This window comes from Nerophis lumbriciformis, linkage group LG34, assembly GCF_033978685.3.
Source record: "Nerophis lumbriciformis linkage group LG34, RoL_Nlum_v2.1, whole genome shotgun sequence".
NCBI lineage: Eukaryota > Metazoa > Chordata > Actinopteri > Syngnathiformes > Syngnathidae > Nerophis > Nerophis lumbriciformis.
In genome coordinates, this window is record NC_084581.2 from 23,773,579 (window position 1) to 23,788,077 (window position 14,499).

General features: G+C 40.8%; 1 protein-coding gene across 1 annotated transcript in view; it reads right to left on the bottom strand.

Moving 5' to 3' along the window:
- Nucleotides 1-14,499, bottom strand: part of slc35f1 (solute carrier family 35 member F1) — a 70,728-nt gene that overhangs the window by 7,884 nt on the left and 48,345 nt on the right. Inside the window, exons 4-5 of the mRNA XM_061929633.2 lie at nt 11,997-12,156; nt 4,413-4,569 (exon numbers count right to left, since the gene is read on the bottom strand). Of these exons, the coding sequence (XP_061785617.1) occupies nt 4,413-4,569; nt 11,997-12,156 (317 nt within the window). The remainder of the gene's footprint in view (nt 1-4,412; nt 4,570-11,996; nt 12,157-14,499) is intronic.

Sequence of the window (14,499 nt, forward strand, 5' to 3'; positions counted from 1 at the left end):
AGTGGCCCAAAGATGCGAAAGTGGCAAGAAATTGGACGTTTGTTCCGCACACTTTACCGACGAAAGCTATGCTACGACAGAGATGGCAAGAATGTGTGGATGTCCTGCGACACTCAAAGCAGATGCATTTCCAACGATAAAGTCAAAGAAATCTGCCGCCAGACCCCCATTGAATCTGCCGGAGTGTGTGAGCAATTCAGGGACAAAGGGCCTCGGTAGCACGGCAAGCAATGGCGGCAGTTTGTTCCCGCAGACGAGCGAGCTAAACCCCCTATCGACCCTAGCTTCCCTGGCCTGCTGACATCAACTCCAAAACTGGACAGATCAGCTTTCAGGAAAAGAGCGTGGATGAGGGTATGTCTACAGAATATATTAATTGATGAAAATTGGGCTGTCTGCACTCTCAAAGTGCATGTTGTTGCCAAATGTATTTCATATGCTGTAAACCTAGTTCATAGTTGTTAGTTTCCTTTAATGCCAAACAAACACATACCAATCGTTGGTTAGAAGGCGATCGTCGAATTCGTCCTCGCTTTCTCCCGTGTCGCTGGCTGTCGTGTCGTTTTCGTCGGTTTCGCTTGCATACGGTTCAAACCGATATGGCTCAATAGCTTCAGTTTCTTCTTCAATTTCGTTTTCGCTACCTGCCTCCACACTACAACCATCCGTTTCAATACATTCGTAATCTGTTGAATTGCTTAAGCCGCTGAAATCCGAGTCTGAATCCGAGCTAATGTCGCTATAGCTTGCTGTTCTTTCCGCCATGTTTGTTTGTGTTGGCTTCACTATGTGACGTCACAGGAAAATGGACGGGTGGTTAAAATCAGGCACTTTGAAGCTTTTTTTAGGGATATTGCGTGATGGGTAAAATTCTGAAAAAAACTTCGAAAAATATAATAAGCCACTGGGAACTGATTTTTAATGGTTTTAACCATTCTGAAATTGTGATAATGTTCCCCTTTAAGGATTTTAAGCGTGCCTTAAAGTCTGAAAAATGCAGTATTTTTCTGATGAGGTGACCTTCGCACTCACGTTGTCAGTATTGGTGATCGGATGGCAGGGTTGTGTCGATCTCTGGCTGTGGGCTGTGGACAACTACTACCAGCTGCAGAAATGCTCATCACTCAAATTAATGCTCGTAACATAAGCATGACAAAAATCAGAGAGACAGCTCGTATCTCAAAATACTCTAAAAGTTGGAGTACTCGAAAATTGATGTAGAAGTGTTAAAAGATGGAGCTAACTGTTTTAATGACATTCAAACTTAACTTAAATCAATGTGTCCGGAAATGTATCCCGTGAAAAACCGTCCGACCTGAACCAAATTTCCTTGGGTGAACAATATAAACTCACTATACCGGTATGTTTTAGCGCGTTCATGGCGAGTTTACTGACAGATATAAGTGAGCACTTTACACTACTTTATATTAGAAATGGCAACAGCGGAGGATGAATCAAATCAAATCAAATCAACTTTATTTATAAAGCACATTTAAAATTTACCACAGGGGTAGCCAAAGTGCTGTACAATGAACAGGTTAAAAGATAAAACGAGTACCGAGCAAACACAACACAACACAAACAGAACACGATAAAAAAATAAATAATTAAAATAGAATAAATAAAAACATAAAAACATAAAAACAGGTTCACAGCAGGTGTATTATGGGGCGCCATTGCAGGATGGATATCACTCAGTGTTAAAAGCCATGGAATAAAAGTATGTTTTTAAGAGAGATTTAAAAACAGGAAGAGAGGAGGCTTGTCTAACACTCAGGGGTAGGTCGTTCCAGAGCTTGGGAGCAGCAACGGCGAAAGCTCTGTCACCTCTAAGCTTCAGCCTTGTGTCACATAACAAGAAGATAGAGAAAAAGAAGAAGCTTATCAACTACGGTGTCAGTACGGACTACAAAGGCGGACGCACGCGATTTTTCAGGTCTTATGCAGATCCCAAATACATATCAGCAGGTACTGGAAGGTAAGAAAAGTTGCTTTTGCATAATATTGCAAAACAAAACGCCAGATAATATGTCTTACCTTATACACACACCATAATACTCGTATGTTGAAGCACAGTACAATCCATCAAGCGGTGCGTCTTCATAGCTTTCCAAAGTCATACGAAAACATTTTCATATATTTTAGAGCGCCGTGTGTAATGTTCCATATTTTCAATGGAACATATCAAATGTTGGTGTTGTTTACTTGAGTCATATTGCAGTCTGCACATATATTGTGTGTGACTGCCATCTAATTGCATTGTATACGTATCTGTATCGGTCACACTTATCATTACAGCATGTACCAAATAGAATTGCTTTGAGGTCTGTAAGCACAACTAAATAATACGTACATTAGGTGCACCGGGTTATAAGGCACACTGTTGATTTTTGAGAAAATTCAAGGATTTTAAGTGCGCCTTAAAGTCTGAAAAATGCAGTATTTTTCTGATGCGGTGGCATTCGCACTCATGTTAGTTCTGGTGGTTGGATGGCAGGGTTGTGTCGATCTCTGGCTGTGGAAAACTACTACCAGCTGCGGGAATGCTCGTCACTCAAATTAATGCTCGTAACATTAAGCAAAACAAAAATCAGACAGACAGCTCGTATCTCAAAATACTCTAAAGGTTGGAGTACCCGAAAATGTACGTACCCTTGTACAAACAAGGTCTATATATTACAAAGTGAGCCACGACAATCACCTTATATTCTCTCAGAAGTAAAGATAACTACCGTATTTTTCGGAGTATAAGTCGCACCGGAGTATAAGTCGCACCTGCCGAAAATGCATAATAAAGAAGGTAAAAAACATATATAAATCGCACTGGAGCCCGGCCAAACTATGAAAAAAACTGCGACTTATAGTCCGAAAAATACGGCACACCTTCTTAATACATATGCAAGTTGGATCTAGCCTATTGTGCAAATGGTTCACAAGGGCACCAGACAGAACCGCCTTTTTGCTTGTGTGTGGAAGGTCGTATGATCAATGTTCACACACACTTCATCATACCTCGACTTAGAGGTATATCACCCTGACGCCCTACGAGTCACGCTAGACAATGAGCTGACAGCTCTCGACTCTCATTTAGGTGTATGGGTTCGACCAGGCGGCTCACACTGATTTAAATGGAAATGGAAATATTCTTATTGCTTATCGTGTCTTATAGACAACATCAACATTGTATTGTGTGCATGCAAATGTAGTCGAGGATGGTGTGAGTGTGAATACTTGTTTGCATATACCAGGGGTTGGCAACCCAAAATGTCGAAAGAGCCATATTGGACCAAAAATACACAAATCTGTCTGGAGCCGCAAAAAAAATAAACGCCTTATATAAGTGTAATGATGAAGGCAACATATTAGCTATAATAGCCTACTATCAAAATGACTGGCACAGGCTGACGCAAATCTTCGTTGGTAGAAATGTTGAAATGTAATATTTATTCTACACATTTTTACAGCATTGGAAATCATTAGTAAAACGCAGGCTTCTCAGAGGGTGAGGTAACTCCTGGAAAGGACTGGCTTAGAATGGCCACAGGCATAGATGTGTGTATCTAGATTTATTACAATCTTTGCAAGCTGGGTAACATTTGCTGTGGTCTATAACGACACACAAACAACTACCAGACATGCAGCCAATATTACATACAGATAATGTGTCATGAGACATGCAAATACAAATCAAATACACAGAGGACATAAGTAAAGGAACTTAAATGAGCTCAAATATATCTAGAAACAAAAATAATGATGCAATATGTACATACAGCTAGCCTAAATAGCATGTTAGCATCGATTAGCTTGCAGTCATGCACTGACCAAATATGCCTGATTACCCCTCCCAACAAGTCAATAACATCAGTGAAACTTACCTTTGTGCATTCACGCACAGCATAAAAAGTTTGGTGGACAAAATGAGACAAAGAAGGAGTGGCAAAAAAACACGTCTTTCTGTGGCAGCGTCGGAGAAAGTTGTACATGTAAATAAACTACGGTGAGTGCAAGGACCATTGAAATTAGTACGAATAAACGTCGCTCGCCGAATACTCTCATCAGAGAAGCATGTTTAATGTAAACAGTAGGATTTCTAACAATTAGGGAGGTTTGTGTCATGTTTGACAGAAACTATATTAAAACAAAAAATATATTTATATTATATATTTTTTCACCCATCTTTTTACATTTTCATACATTTTGGAAAAAGCTCCAGGGAGCCACTAGGGTGGCGCTAAAGATCCGCATGGTATATACAGTATGCGACTGTGATTGACTGGTAACAAGTCCAGGGTGTGCAACGCCACCTCTCATAGGCACCTGCTTACCTGAACAGGATGAGGGGCAGAAAATAAATGTATAGCTTTTACATGGTTTATTCTTCCTAGTTAGGATTATTCCCAGTTACTCACAGCTGGATGCCGCAGAAGAATGATCCAAATAGACCCATCATTCCCAGGAACTCCACGCGACTCATATTCTTCACTATGAACTCCTCACAGATGTTCGAGATCCCGAAAAGTGTTGCTCCCCCCAAAACTAAAAGATCACCAAACAACTTTTGCTCACCTGAAAAGAGACGGAAAATACGACGCACATTAAAAGTGTAGTTGTTGGGTAATACATTGCATATTGTTCAAGAAAATGTACAAACCCCAAAACCAGTGAAGTTGGCACGTTGTGTAATTCGTAAATAAAAACAGAATACAATGATTTGTAAATCCTTTTCAACTTATATTCAATTGAATAGACTGCAAAGACAAGATATTTAATGTTCGAACTTAGAAACTTTTTTCTTTTTTTTTGCAAATAATCATTAACTTAAAATTTAGTGGCAGACACAAACACATTGCAAGAAAGTTGGCACAGAGGCATTTTTACCACTGTGTTACATGGCCTTTACTTTTAACAACACTCAGTAAACGTTTGGGAACTGAGGAGACCAATTTTTGAAGCTTTTCAGGTGGAATTCTTTCCCATTCTTGCTTGATGTACAGCTTAAGTTGTTCAACAGTCCGGGGTCTCCGTTGTGGTATTTTAGGCTTAATATGGTGCTACACAGGCAGGCTAGTCCAGTACCCGCACTCTTTTACAATGAAGCAACACGGTTGTAACACGTGGCTTGGCATTGTCTTGTTGAAATAAGCAGGGGCGTCCATGTAAAAGACCTTGCTTGGATTGCAACATATGTTGCTCCAAAACCTGTATGTACCTTTCAGCATTAATGGTGCCTTCACAGATGTGTAAGTTACCCATCCCTTGGGCACTAATACACCCCCATACCATCACAGATGCTGGCTTTTGAACTTTGCGCCTATAACAGTCTGGATGGTTATTTTCCTCTTTGGTCTAGAGGACACGACGTCCACAGTTTCCAAAAATATATTGAAATGTGAACTCGTCAGACCACAGAACACTTTTCCACTTTGCATCAGTCCATCTTAGATGAGCGCGGGCTCAGCGAAGCGTTTCTAGGTGTTGCTGATAAATGGCTTTCGCTTTGCATAGTAGAGTTTTAACTTGCACTTACGGATGTAACGACCAACTGTAGTTACTGACAGTGGTTGTCTGAAGTGTTCCTGAGCCCATGTGATGATATCCTTTACACACTGATGTCGCTTTTTGATGCAGTACCACCTGAGGGATCGAAAATCACGGGAATTCAATGTTGGTTTTCGGCCTTGCAGGGATTTCTCCAGATTCTCTGAACCTTTTGATGATATTACGGACCATAGATGGTGAAATCCTTAAATTCCTTGAAATAGCTCGTTGAGAAATGTTGTTCTTAAACTGTTCGACAATTTGCTCACGCATTTGTTCACAAAGTGGTGACCCTCGCCCCATCCTTGTTTGTGAATGACTGAGCATTTCATGAAAGCTGCTTTTAACCCAATCATGGCACCCACCTGTTCCCAACTAGCCTGTTCATCTGTGGGACATTCCAAATAAGTGTTTGATGAGCATTCCTCAACTTTCTCAGTCTTTTTTGCCACTTGTGCCAGCTTTTTTGAAACATGTTGCAGGCATCAAATATTTGCAAAAAAATAAGTTTTCCAGTTCGAACATTAAGCATCTTGTCTTTGCAGTCTATTCAATTGAATACAGGTTGAAAAGGATTTGCAAATCATTGTATTCCGTTTTTATTTACGACTTAAACAACATGCCAACTTCACTGGTTTTGGTATTTGCATTTTGAGGAGTAAATGTAGGCAGACAATATAACTTTTGTTCTAAACAGATTTTCTCCCTTATAACCAAAGTAGGATTTAAACATTTGTGGAAGATAAGCCTTTATTTGTGTGCACATAAAATACATGTTTACTGTATGCTGGTGAGCCAGATGAAGTCTTTTTTTCTTTGTAATCTACATTACTGCCACCAACAGGACTGGAGTGCACCTATGCATATCATCGCTGTGTCTCACATGCATCTGTATACTCTAATTGTAATGACATTCTTGGATGCAGGCGCATATTTTAAAGGTTTTACTGTAGTTCAAGTAAAGGTTCAAAGTAGTAGGCAAAAACATTGTCAAAGGCAAAAATAGTTCAGCAACAAACAAAGACTAAAGCCAAACACTACAAACGGACAGGACCGTGTGGTCAGGCTAAAGTCTTTCAAAGTCAAAAAATACTGGCTGAGGCCGCCGGGCTGACGAGGGTATATATATATAGATGTTTGGTAATGTGTCACAGGTGAGTGTGGAATGGCGGAGTCTGATTGGCTGTGAGGCAATGAGCAGACGAGCAGACAGCTGACTGTTGTTAATAGACTGGAGATGAGGATCTGTGGAGTGAGGGAGTGGGCGCGGTCCTGACACTAGACTGTGTACACTGTGTACTCAATTTTCTGAGTGTGTGAATGTTGACAATGACGTAGTACTGTCCCAAATTAATTACGGTCATTGTACAATCACCTGAAATGACAATCACAAGATTTCACATTTTTTTCTTCTCCCTTGTTAAAATGGGGAATTGCAACCACTCGAGGCAGCATTTCGGGATGGATATCGTTCACATTTGAACCAATACGGTACTAGTACCTAGGAATCGTAGATTACGTTGGTACAAAATGCGGCTGCTAGACTTTTGAAAAGAACAAGAAAGTTTGATCATATTACGCCTATACTGTATATACTTTATATACATATATATACCTATACTGGCTTACCTGCACTGGCTTCCTGTGCACTTAAGATGTAACTTTAAGGTTTTACTACTTACGTATAAAATACTACACGGTCTAGCTCCATCCTATCTTGCCGATTGTATTGTACCATATGTCCCGGCAAGAAATCTGCGTTCAAAGAACTCCGGTTTATTAGTGATTCCCAGAGCCCAAAAAAGGTCTGCGGGCTATAGAGCGTTTTCTATTCGGGCTCCAGTACTATGGAATGCTCTCCCGGTAACAGTTAGAGATGCTACCTCAGTAGAAGCATTTAAGTCCCATCTTAAAACTCATTTGTATACTCTAGCCTTTAAATAGACCCCCTTTTTAGACCAGTTGATCTGCCGTTTCTTTTCTTTTCTGCCCCCCTCTCCCTTGTGGAAGGGGGGGGCACAGATCCGGTGGCCATGGATGAAGTGCTGGCTGTCCAGAGTCGGGACCCGGGGTGGACTACTCATCTGTGCATCGGTTGGGGACATCTCAGCCCTGCTGACCCGTCTCCGCTCGAGATGGTCTCCTGCTGGCCCCACTATGGACTGGACGCTCACTATTATGTTAGATCCACTATGGACTGGACTTTCACAATATTATGCTAGACCCACTCGACGTCCATTGCACCCGGTCTCCCCATTGACCCCAGATGTCACCCACATCTGCGGTCCTCTCCAAGGTTTCTCATAGTCATTCTTATTGACATCCCACTGGGTTGTGAGTTTTTCCTTGCCCTTATTTGGGATCTGAACCGAGGATGTCGTTGTGGCTTGTGCAGCCCTTTGAGACACTTGTGATTTAGGGCTATATAAATAAACATTGATTGATTGATTAATTGAATCAATACCTGTACTCAACAGTACCGATTTGTGGTACTTTTGTGTGTTAATAAATCTTATTTTTTTAGTGTGACGTTTAAAAATGAGCTGATTATGAAAACTGTAATTTCTTATTACAGTTGAGTCTAATTTGCAGTGCAGTTCCACTTCCAAATATTGCATAGGCTATTTATAGTATGTTGTCTAACTAGGAAGTAGCTATTTCCGCCAAGCTGAATGTGTTATGTTGTGCCCTACAAAGTGTTTGTACTGTAAAGGCCTGATCTACTAAAGGTTTGCGTGTACTAAATCACGTGCAAACTTGATAGCGCATAGGAATCTGATTTACTAAATGTGTACACAAAGGATTGCGTCTCTTTAGTGAGGAGAATAAGGCGTGCAATCCATTTAGGGCAGTGTTTTGTTTTTTTTGTCATAAAGAATCATGTGTGCTTCCGGACTGTATCCCTGCAGACTGTATTGATCGCTGCTAACCCGTCTCCGCTCGGGATAGTTTCCCGCTGACCCCACTATGGACTGGACTCTTACTATTATGTCGGATCCACTATGGACTGGACTCTCACAATATTATGTCAGACCCACTCGACATCCATCGCATTCGGTCTCCCCTAAAGGGGGTGGGGGGGGTTACCAACAGATGCGGTCCTCTCCAAGGTTTCTCATAGTCATTCATATCGACGTCCCACTGGGGTGAGTTTTTCCTTGCCCTTATGCGGGCTCTGTACCGAGGATGTCGTTGTGGCTTGTGCAGCCCTTTGAGACACTTATGATTTAGGGCTATATAAATAAACATTGATTGATTGATTGATATATTGATATATAATATATATATCGTGTTTTTTATGTTGATTTAATTATTATTATTTAATTATTTTTTTAATTTCTTGTGCGGCCCGGTGCCAATCAGTCCACAGACCGGTACCGGGCCACGGCCCGGTGGTTGGGGACAACTAATTTAGGGTGTCTGTCTTTGTGAAAATGCAGAATGAATGCTGATCATCGGAACGCCCTCAACCCCGGAAGAGGAAAAGTTTGATTTATCAAGAATATAACTCAGCTTCAAACGCTATTTTGCATCTTTAATTAGCACGTCTGAAAAGTACTTGCAAACTGACAGAGTTCCACACACGTGTGAGGAAGGAGACGATTGCGCAGCCGCTCTGTCCTACGTGTGCCTGTCAACATACAACATACTGAAAAAAATGCCAGCAGACACCAAAAACAAATGACTTTACTTAATTTTGGACAATATGCAAAATATTTGTTATTTCTGAGAGTCCAAATATATTGACAAGCAGACACAATTCTCTCTATATTGTCTGTGATTGCAGCACAATCGCCTCTTTTCTCACAGACATTTGTGCGTAAATGACATCTACCACTTTTGGGGGTATTTTAGAAGCAGTCTTGCAGTGCATCTACATTGAAACCACTTTTTTAATGGGTTTTTTTTTTACTGCTCAAGGTGCATGGGAAGGAGGCTGCACTACTGTGCTCAAGACGCAAAAAAATGCATACTTTAAGAATGTTTTTATCATATAGTATATATGTTAGTAATAAATATTCTATATGAAAAACGATCGTCATTAAAAAGGACAAAAACGCATGAATTTATTTCGACCTAATCAGCCCTTTAAGTCATCCAGCAGCCATAAAATCATTAAATTATGTTGCTGAATAGACGATATGTCTAATATTTTTTATTTCTGACCGTCCGAATATGTCACGTTAAGTAGGACAGCGGCATGTGGTGTTTTTGAAGCGCATCCTTCTGAGACGTGCTAAAAAATGCTAAATATTGCTCCCAAAACAGTGATTACTGTTGATAAATCACATTGCACATGCTATATAACATATATCCATTTTCTCCTCCCGTATTGTGGGCGTTTTGATGATCAGCATATATTTATTTTGCATATTACAAAAAACAGAGACCCAAAATGGATTGCACGCCTTGTTATGCTCACTTAATAGACGCAATCCACTTTGCATACAATTAGTAGAACAGCTTTGCGTGTGCTATCAAGTTTGCACGTGTTTTTTTTTTTTACATGCAAACGTTTAGGAAATCAGGCCCTAAGTGTAATGTACAAAACCCAAAACCAGTAAAGTTGGCACGTTGTGTAAATCGTAAATAAAAACAGAATACAATGATTTGCAAATCCTTTTCAACTTATTTTCAATTGAATAGACTGCAAAGACAAGATACTTAACATTCAAACTGGAAAACTGTGTTATTTTTTGCAAATATGAGCTCATTTGGAATTTGATGCCTGCAACATGTTTCAAAAAAGCTGACACAAGTGGGAAAAAAGACTGAGAAAGTTGAGGAATGCTCATCAGACACTTATTTGGAACATCCCGCAGGTGAACAGGCTAATTGGGAACAGGTGGGTGCCATGATTGGGTATAAAAGCAGCTTCCAAGCTCAGTCATTCACAAACAAGGATGGGGCGAGGGTCACCACTTTGTGAACAAATGCGTGAGCAAATTGTCACAGTTTAAGAACTACATTTCTCAATGAGCTATTGCAAGGAATTTAGGAATTTCACCATGGGGCGGTATGGCGTAGTGGGTAGAGCTTTAAATATCTAACAATAGAAAAGCGCGATATAAAATCTAAGCCATTATTATTATTATTATCTACGGTGCGTAATATCATCAAAAGGTTCAGAGAATCTGAAGAAATCACTTCACATAAGCCCCGTGACCTTCGATCCCTCAAGCGGTACTGCATCAAAAACCGACATCAGTGTGTAAAGGATAATACCACATGTGCTCAGGAACACTTCAGAAAACCACTGTTAGTAACTACAGTGCGTTGCTACATCTGTAAGTGCAAGTTAAATCTTTACTATGCATTTATCAAAAACACCCAGAAACGCCGCCGCTCCGCTGGGCCCGAGCTCATCTATGAGGGACTGATGCAAAGTGGAAAAGTGTTCTGTGGTCTGACGAGTCCACATTTCAAATTGTTTTTTGGAAACTGTGGACGTCAAAGAGGAAAAGAACCATCTGAGAACCATCTGAGATAGGTGCAAAGTTCAAAAGCCAGCATCTGTGATGGTATGGGGGTATTAGTGCCCAAGGCATGGGTAACTTACACATATGTGAAGGCACCATTAATGCTGAAAGATACATACAGGTTGTGGAACAACATATGTTGCCATCCAAGCAACGTTATCATGGACGCCCCTGCTTATTTCAGCAAGACAATGACAAGCCACGTGTTACAACAGCGTGGCTTCGTAGCAAAAGAGTGCGGGTACTAGACTGGCCTGCCTGTAGTCCAGACCTGTCTCCCATTGAAAATGTGTGGCGCATTATGAAGCGTAAAATACCACAACGGAGACCCCGGACTGTTGAACAACTTAAGCTGTACATCAAGCAAGAATGGGAAATAATTCCACCTGCAAAGCTTCAAAAATTGGTCTCCTCAGTTCCCAAACGTTTACTGAGTGTTGTTAAAAGGAAAGGCCATGCAACACAGTGGTAAAAATGCCCCTGTGCCAACTTTTTTGCAATGTGTTGCTGCCATTAAATTCTAAGTTAATGATTATTTGCAAAATACATTTAAGGTTCTCAGTTCGAACATTAAAAATATCTTGTCTTTGCAGTCTGTTCAATTGAATATAAGTTGAAAAGGATTTGCAAATCATTGTATTCTGTTTTTATTTACGATTTACACAACGTGCCAACTTCACTGGTTTTGAGTTTTGTAGTACACAAGTGTAACTTATACACTCAAAAGACTAAGTGTAAGGTAGTACACAAGTGTTACACAGTTATGCACGCAAAGGCTTGAGTACGCAAGTGAGACACATTCATGCACTCAAAAGTGCGCGTGTGAAATTTTTTCATCAAGCGAGTCAGATGACCACCTTTAGGGTTGTCTGACTATGGCGAAGTCTGCGTTGTGCTGTTTTTAAAAAGTATTACGGCTATGTCAAGCCTCGTCGTGTGCATGAAATGAGGTCTTTGCAAGTCAAAGGTTCTTACCGAGGCCCTGCTGGCGGCCTAGAAGGACGTCAGCCCCCACCATGCAGCCAATGCCCAGCAGACACAGTAACGTGCCCAAAATGTGGACCGCCTTGTACCTCACCAGCAGAAAAAACCAGGAAAGCAGCAAGACCACGGGGATCACAAAGCAGTCTAACAGCTGAGAGGAGAAAAAACAGACAAAGTGGTTAAAAGAAAAAAGACGCAACATGAGCACTTTGAATGATAGTGACATCATATTTGACATGTTCCCTTTTATTTTTAATTTGGTGGTGATGGGCGGAGCAATGAGCCACACCTGCAACCACTTTCCAATTACTGTAGTAGTATTCTTCTACACCAGGGGTGTCAAACTCAAATACAGAGTGGGCCAAAATTTAAAACTGAACAAAGCCGCGGGTCAAGGTTGAACAAATTAACCTTTTTAATAGGGACCCAAACAAGTTTTGCATTAAATATTGTACAAGCAAGACTTATATAACTTTATAGTGACATGCAAAATCGAGTTTCAAATAATAATATTAAAAATTAAAAAATATCAATGGCATATCAAATACAATTTAAATAAAAATTGAATGCCTCTTTTCTATTTGCAGCCTTCTGAGGTAAATATCAACATTAACTTTTTCCACAGGCTAATAAATTTGAAAATAAAATAATGAATAAACCAACCATTCAGGACTTTAAACTGCTCAGTTTGCAACACACTGATCTAATCTGATGTGCCCAAGCCAGATACCTGCCATCTTTTCTTGGAGGCTAGTTCATTAATGTCGGGGCTCAGGCTTTGAGCTGAAGCAACCTTCATTATCGAACAAAGTTGTTCATCAGCCATTATATCTCGTATTCCACAATCTTGGGGGCGTGCCTTACAGGCACTGCTTTTAACATCCTCTACGAGCTGATGTCACGTCCGCTTTTCATCCCTTCTAACAACGTGCCCGCCCAGTCACAAGATATGAGCGGCTCCTGTACGCACACACGTAAATGCAAAGCATACTTCATCAACAGCGATACAGTTTACACTGAGAGTGGCCGTATAAGCAACTTTAACATTGTTAGAAATATACGCCACACTGTGAATCCACACCAAACAAGAATGACAAACACATTTTGGGAGAACACCCGCACAGTAACACAACATAAACACAACAGAACAAATACCCAGAACCCTTTGCAGCACTAGCTCTTCCGGGGCGCTACAATATACACCCCCGCTACCTCCAAACCCCGCCACTGTGGGTATTTGTTCTGTTGTGTTTATGTTATGTTACTATGCGGATGTTCTCCCGAAATGTGTTTGTCATTCTTGTTTGGTGTGGATTCACAGTGTAGCGTATATTTCTAACAGTGTTAAAGGTTTTTACACTGGCACCCTCAGTGTAACTTGTATCGCTGAAGATCAAGTATGCGTTGCATTTACTCCTGTGTGCGTGCCAAAGCCGCACATGTTATGTAACTGAGCCAGCACTCGTTGGACTGGACGAAAAGGGTATGTTACAATTCTCGGGAGGGGCACTGAAATTTGGGAGTCTCCCGGGAGGTTTGGCAAGTATGAGAATTAGCGGTGTACCGCCGCACTGCCGCTTTATATAATCGTCAGGCCAGCTCTAGTGTTAATTTGATACCACCTCACGGTCCAAGTGAAATTACACGGCGGGCCAAATTTGGCCCGCGGGCCAGAGTTTGACACCCATATTCTACACGAAGGCTGTGGTACTGCAGGAAGAGGGCAGATTATTTTACTTTCTCTTTCATAATAATTTTTTACTGAAGTGAATTAATTAACTCATATCATGTTTTGCATATGGTGAATGTTCATATTCATTTTGGAGAAATCAAACCACCAAGTTTAATTAAATAGTGATATTTCAGTTTGAGCACATAATAAGATAAGGCCCCTTAGTTTGACATTCACAGGTGGATTGGATCACTTCTTGTAGGAAAGAGGCTCTAATTGGGACTTTGGAATGCAAAAGTGATAGCCCTATCCTTGAGAAGAGACTACCTGTCTAGCTCAACGCCAACATTTAAGTTATGACTTAGAGCAGTTGTTTTGCAGACACTTACACACAAACTTCTCCTTTTATGGTCAGGATGTGCTGACTTAGCACACACATATAGAGACAGGAAGGAGGAATATAAAACTGCTGGTTTGGCTTCTCCAATTTAGGATATCCTCATTTTCTTGACCTGACCTCCACCAGGAACTGCAGTCCTGTATAATGACGCTCGCTTGTAATAAAGCAACTTTTGGTTCAGTAAAGCGTCTCTGACGTCTCTTTTGATCAAGCCGCACTGCCATGTCATCCTTCTATCCAGACGAGGATGAGAAGACCAGAAAAACTGAGAGTGTTGTCCTTCCTCTTCGTTTACCACCATGATCTGTTGTAGTTTTCTCGGTTTTCTGCCTATGTGGTGCCGAATGTAAAAATTCAATCACACTTTTCTAGCTGAATATTTAGCTCTGCTTTTCTTCTCTCTAAATCTAAATGTTGAATCT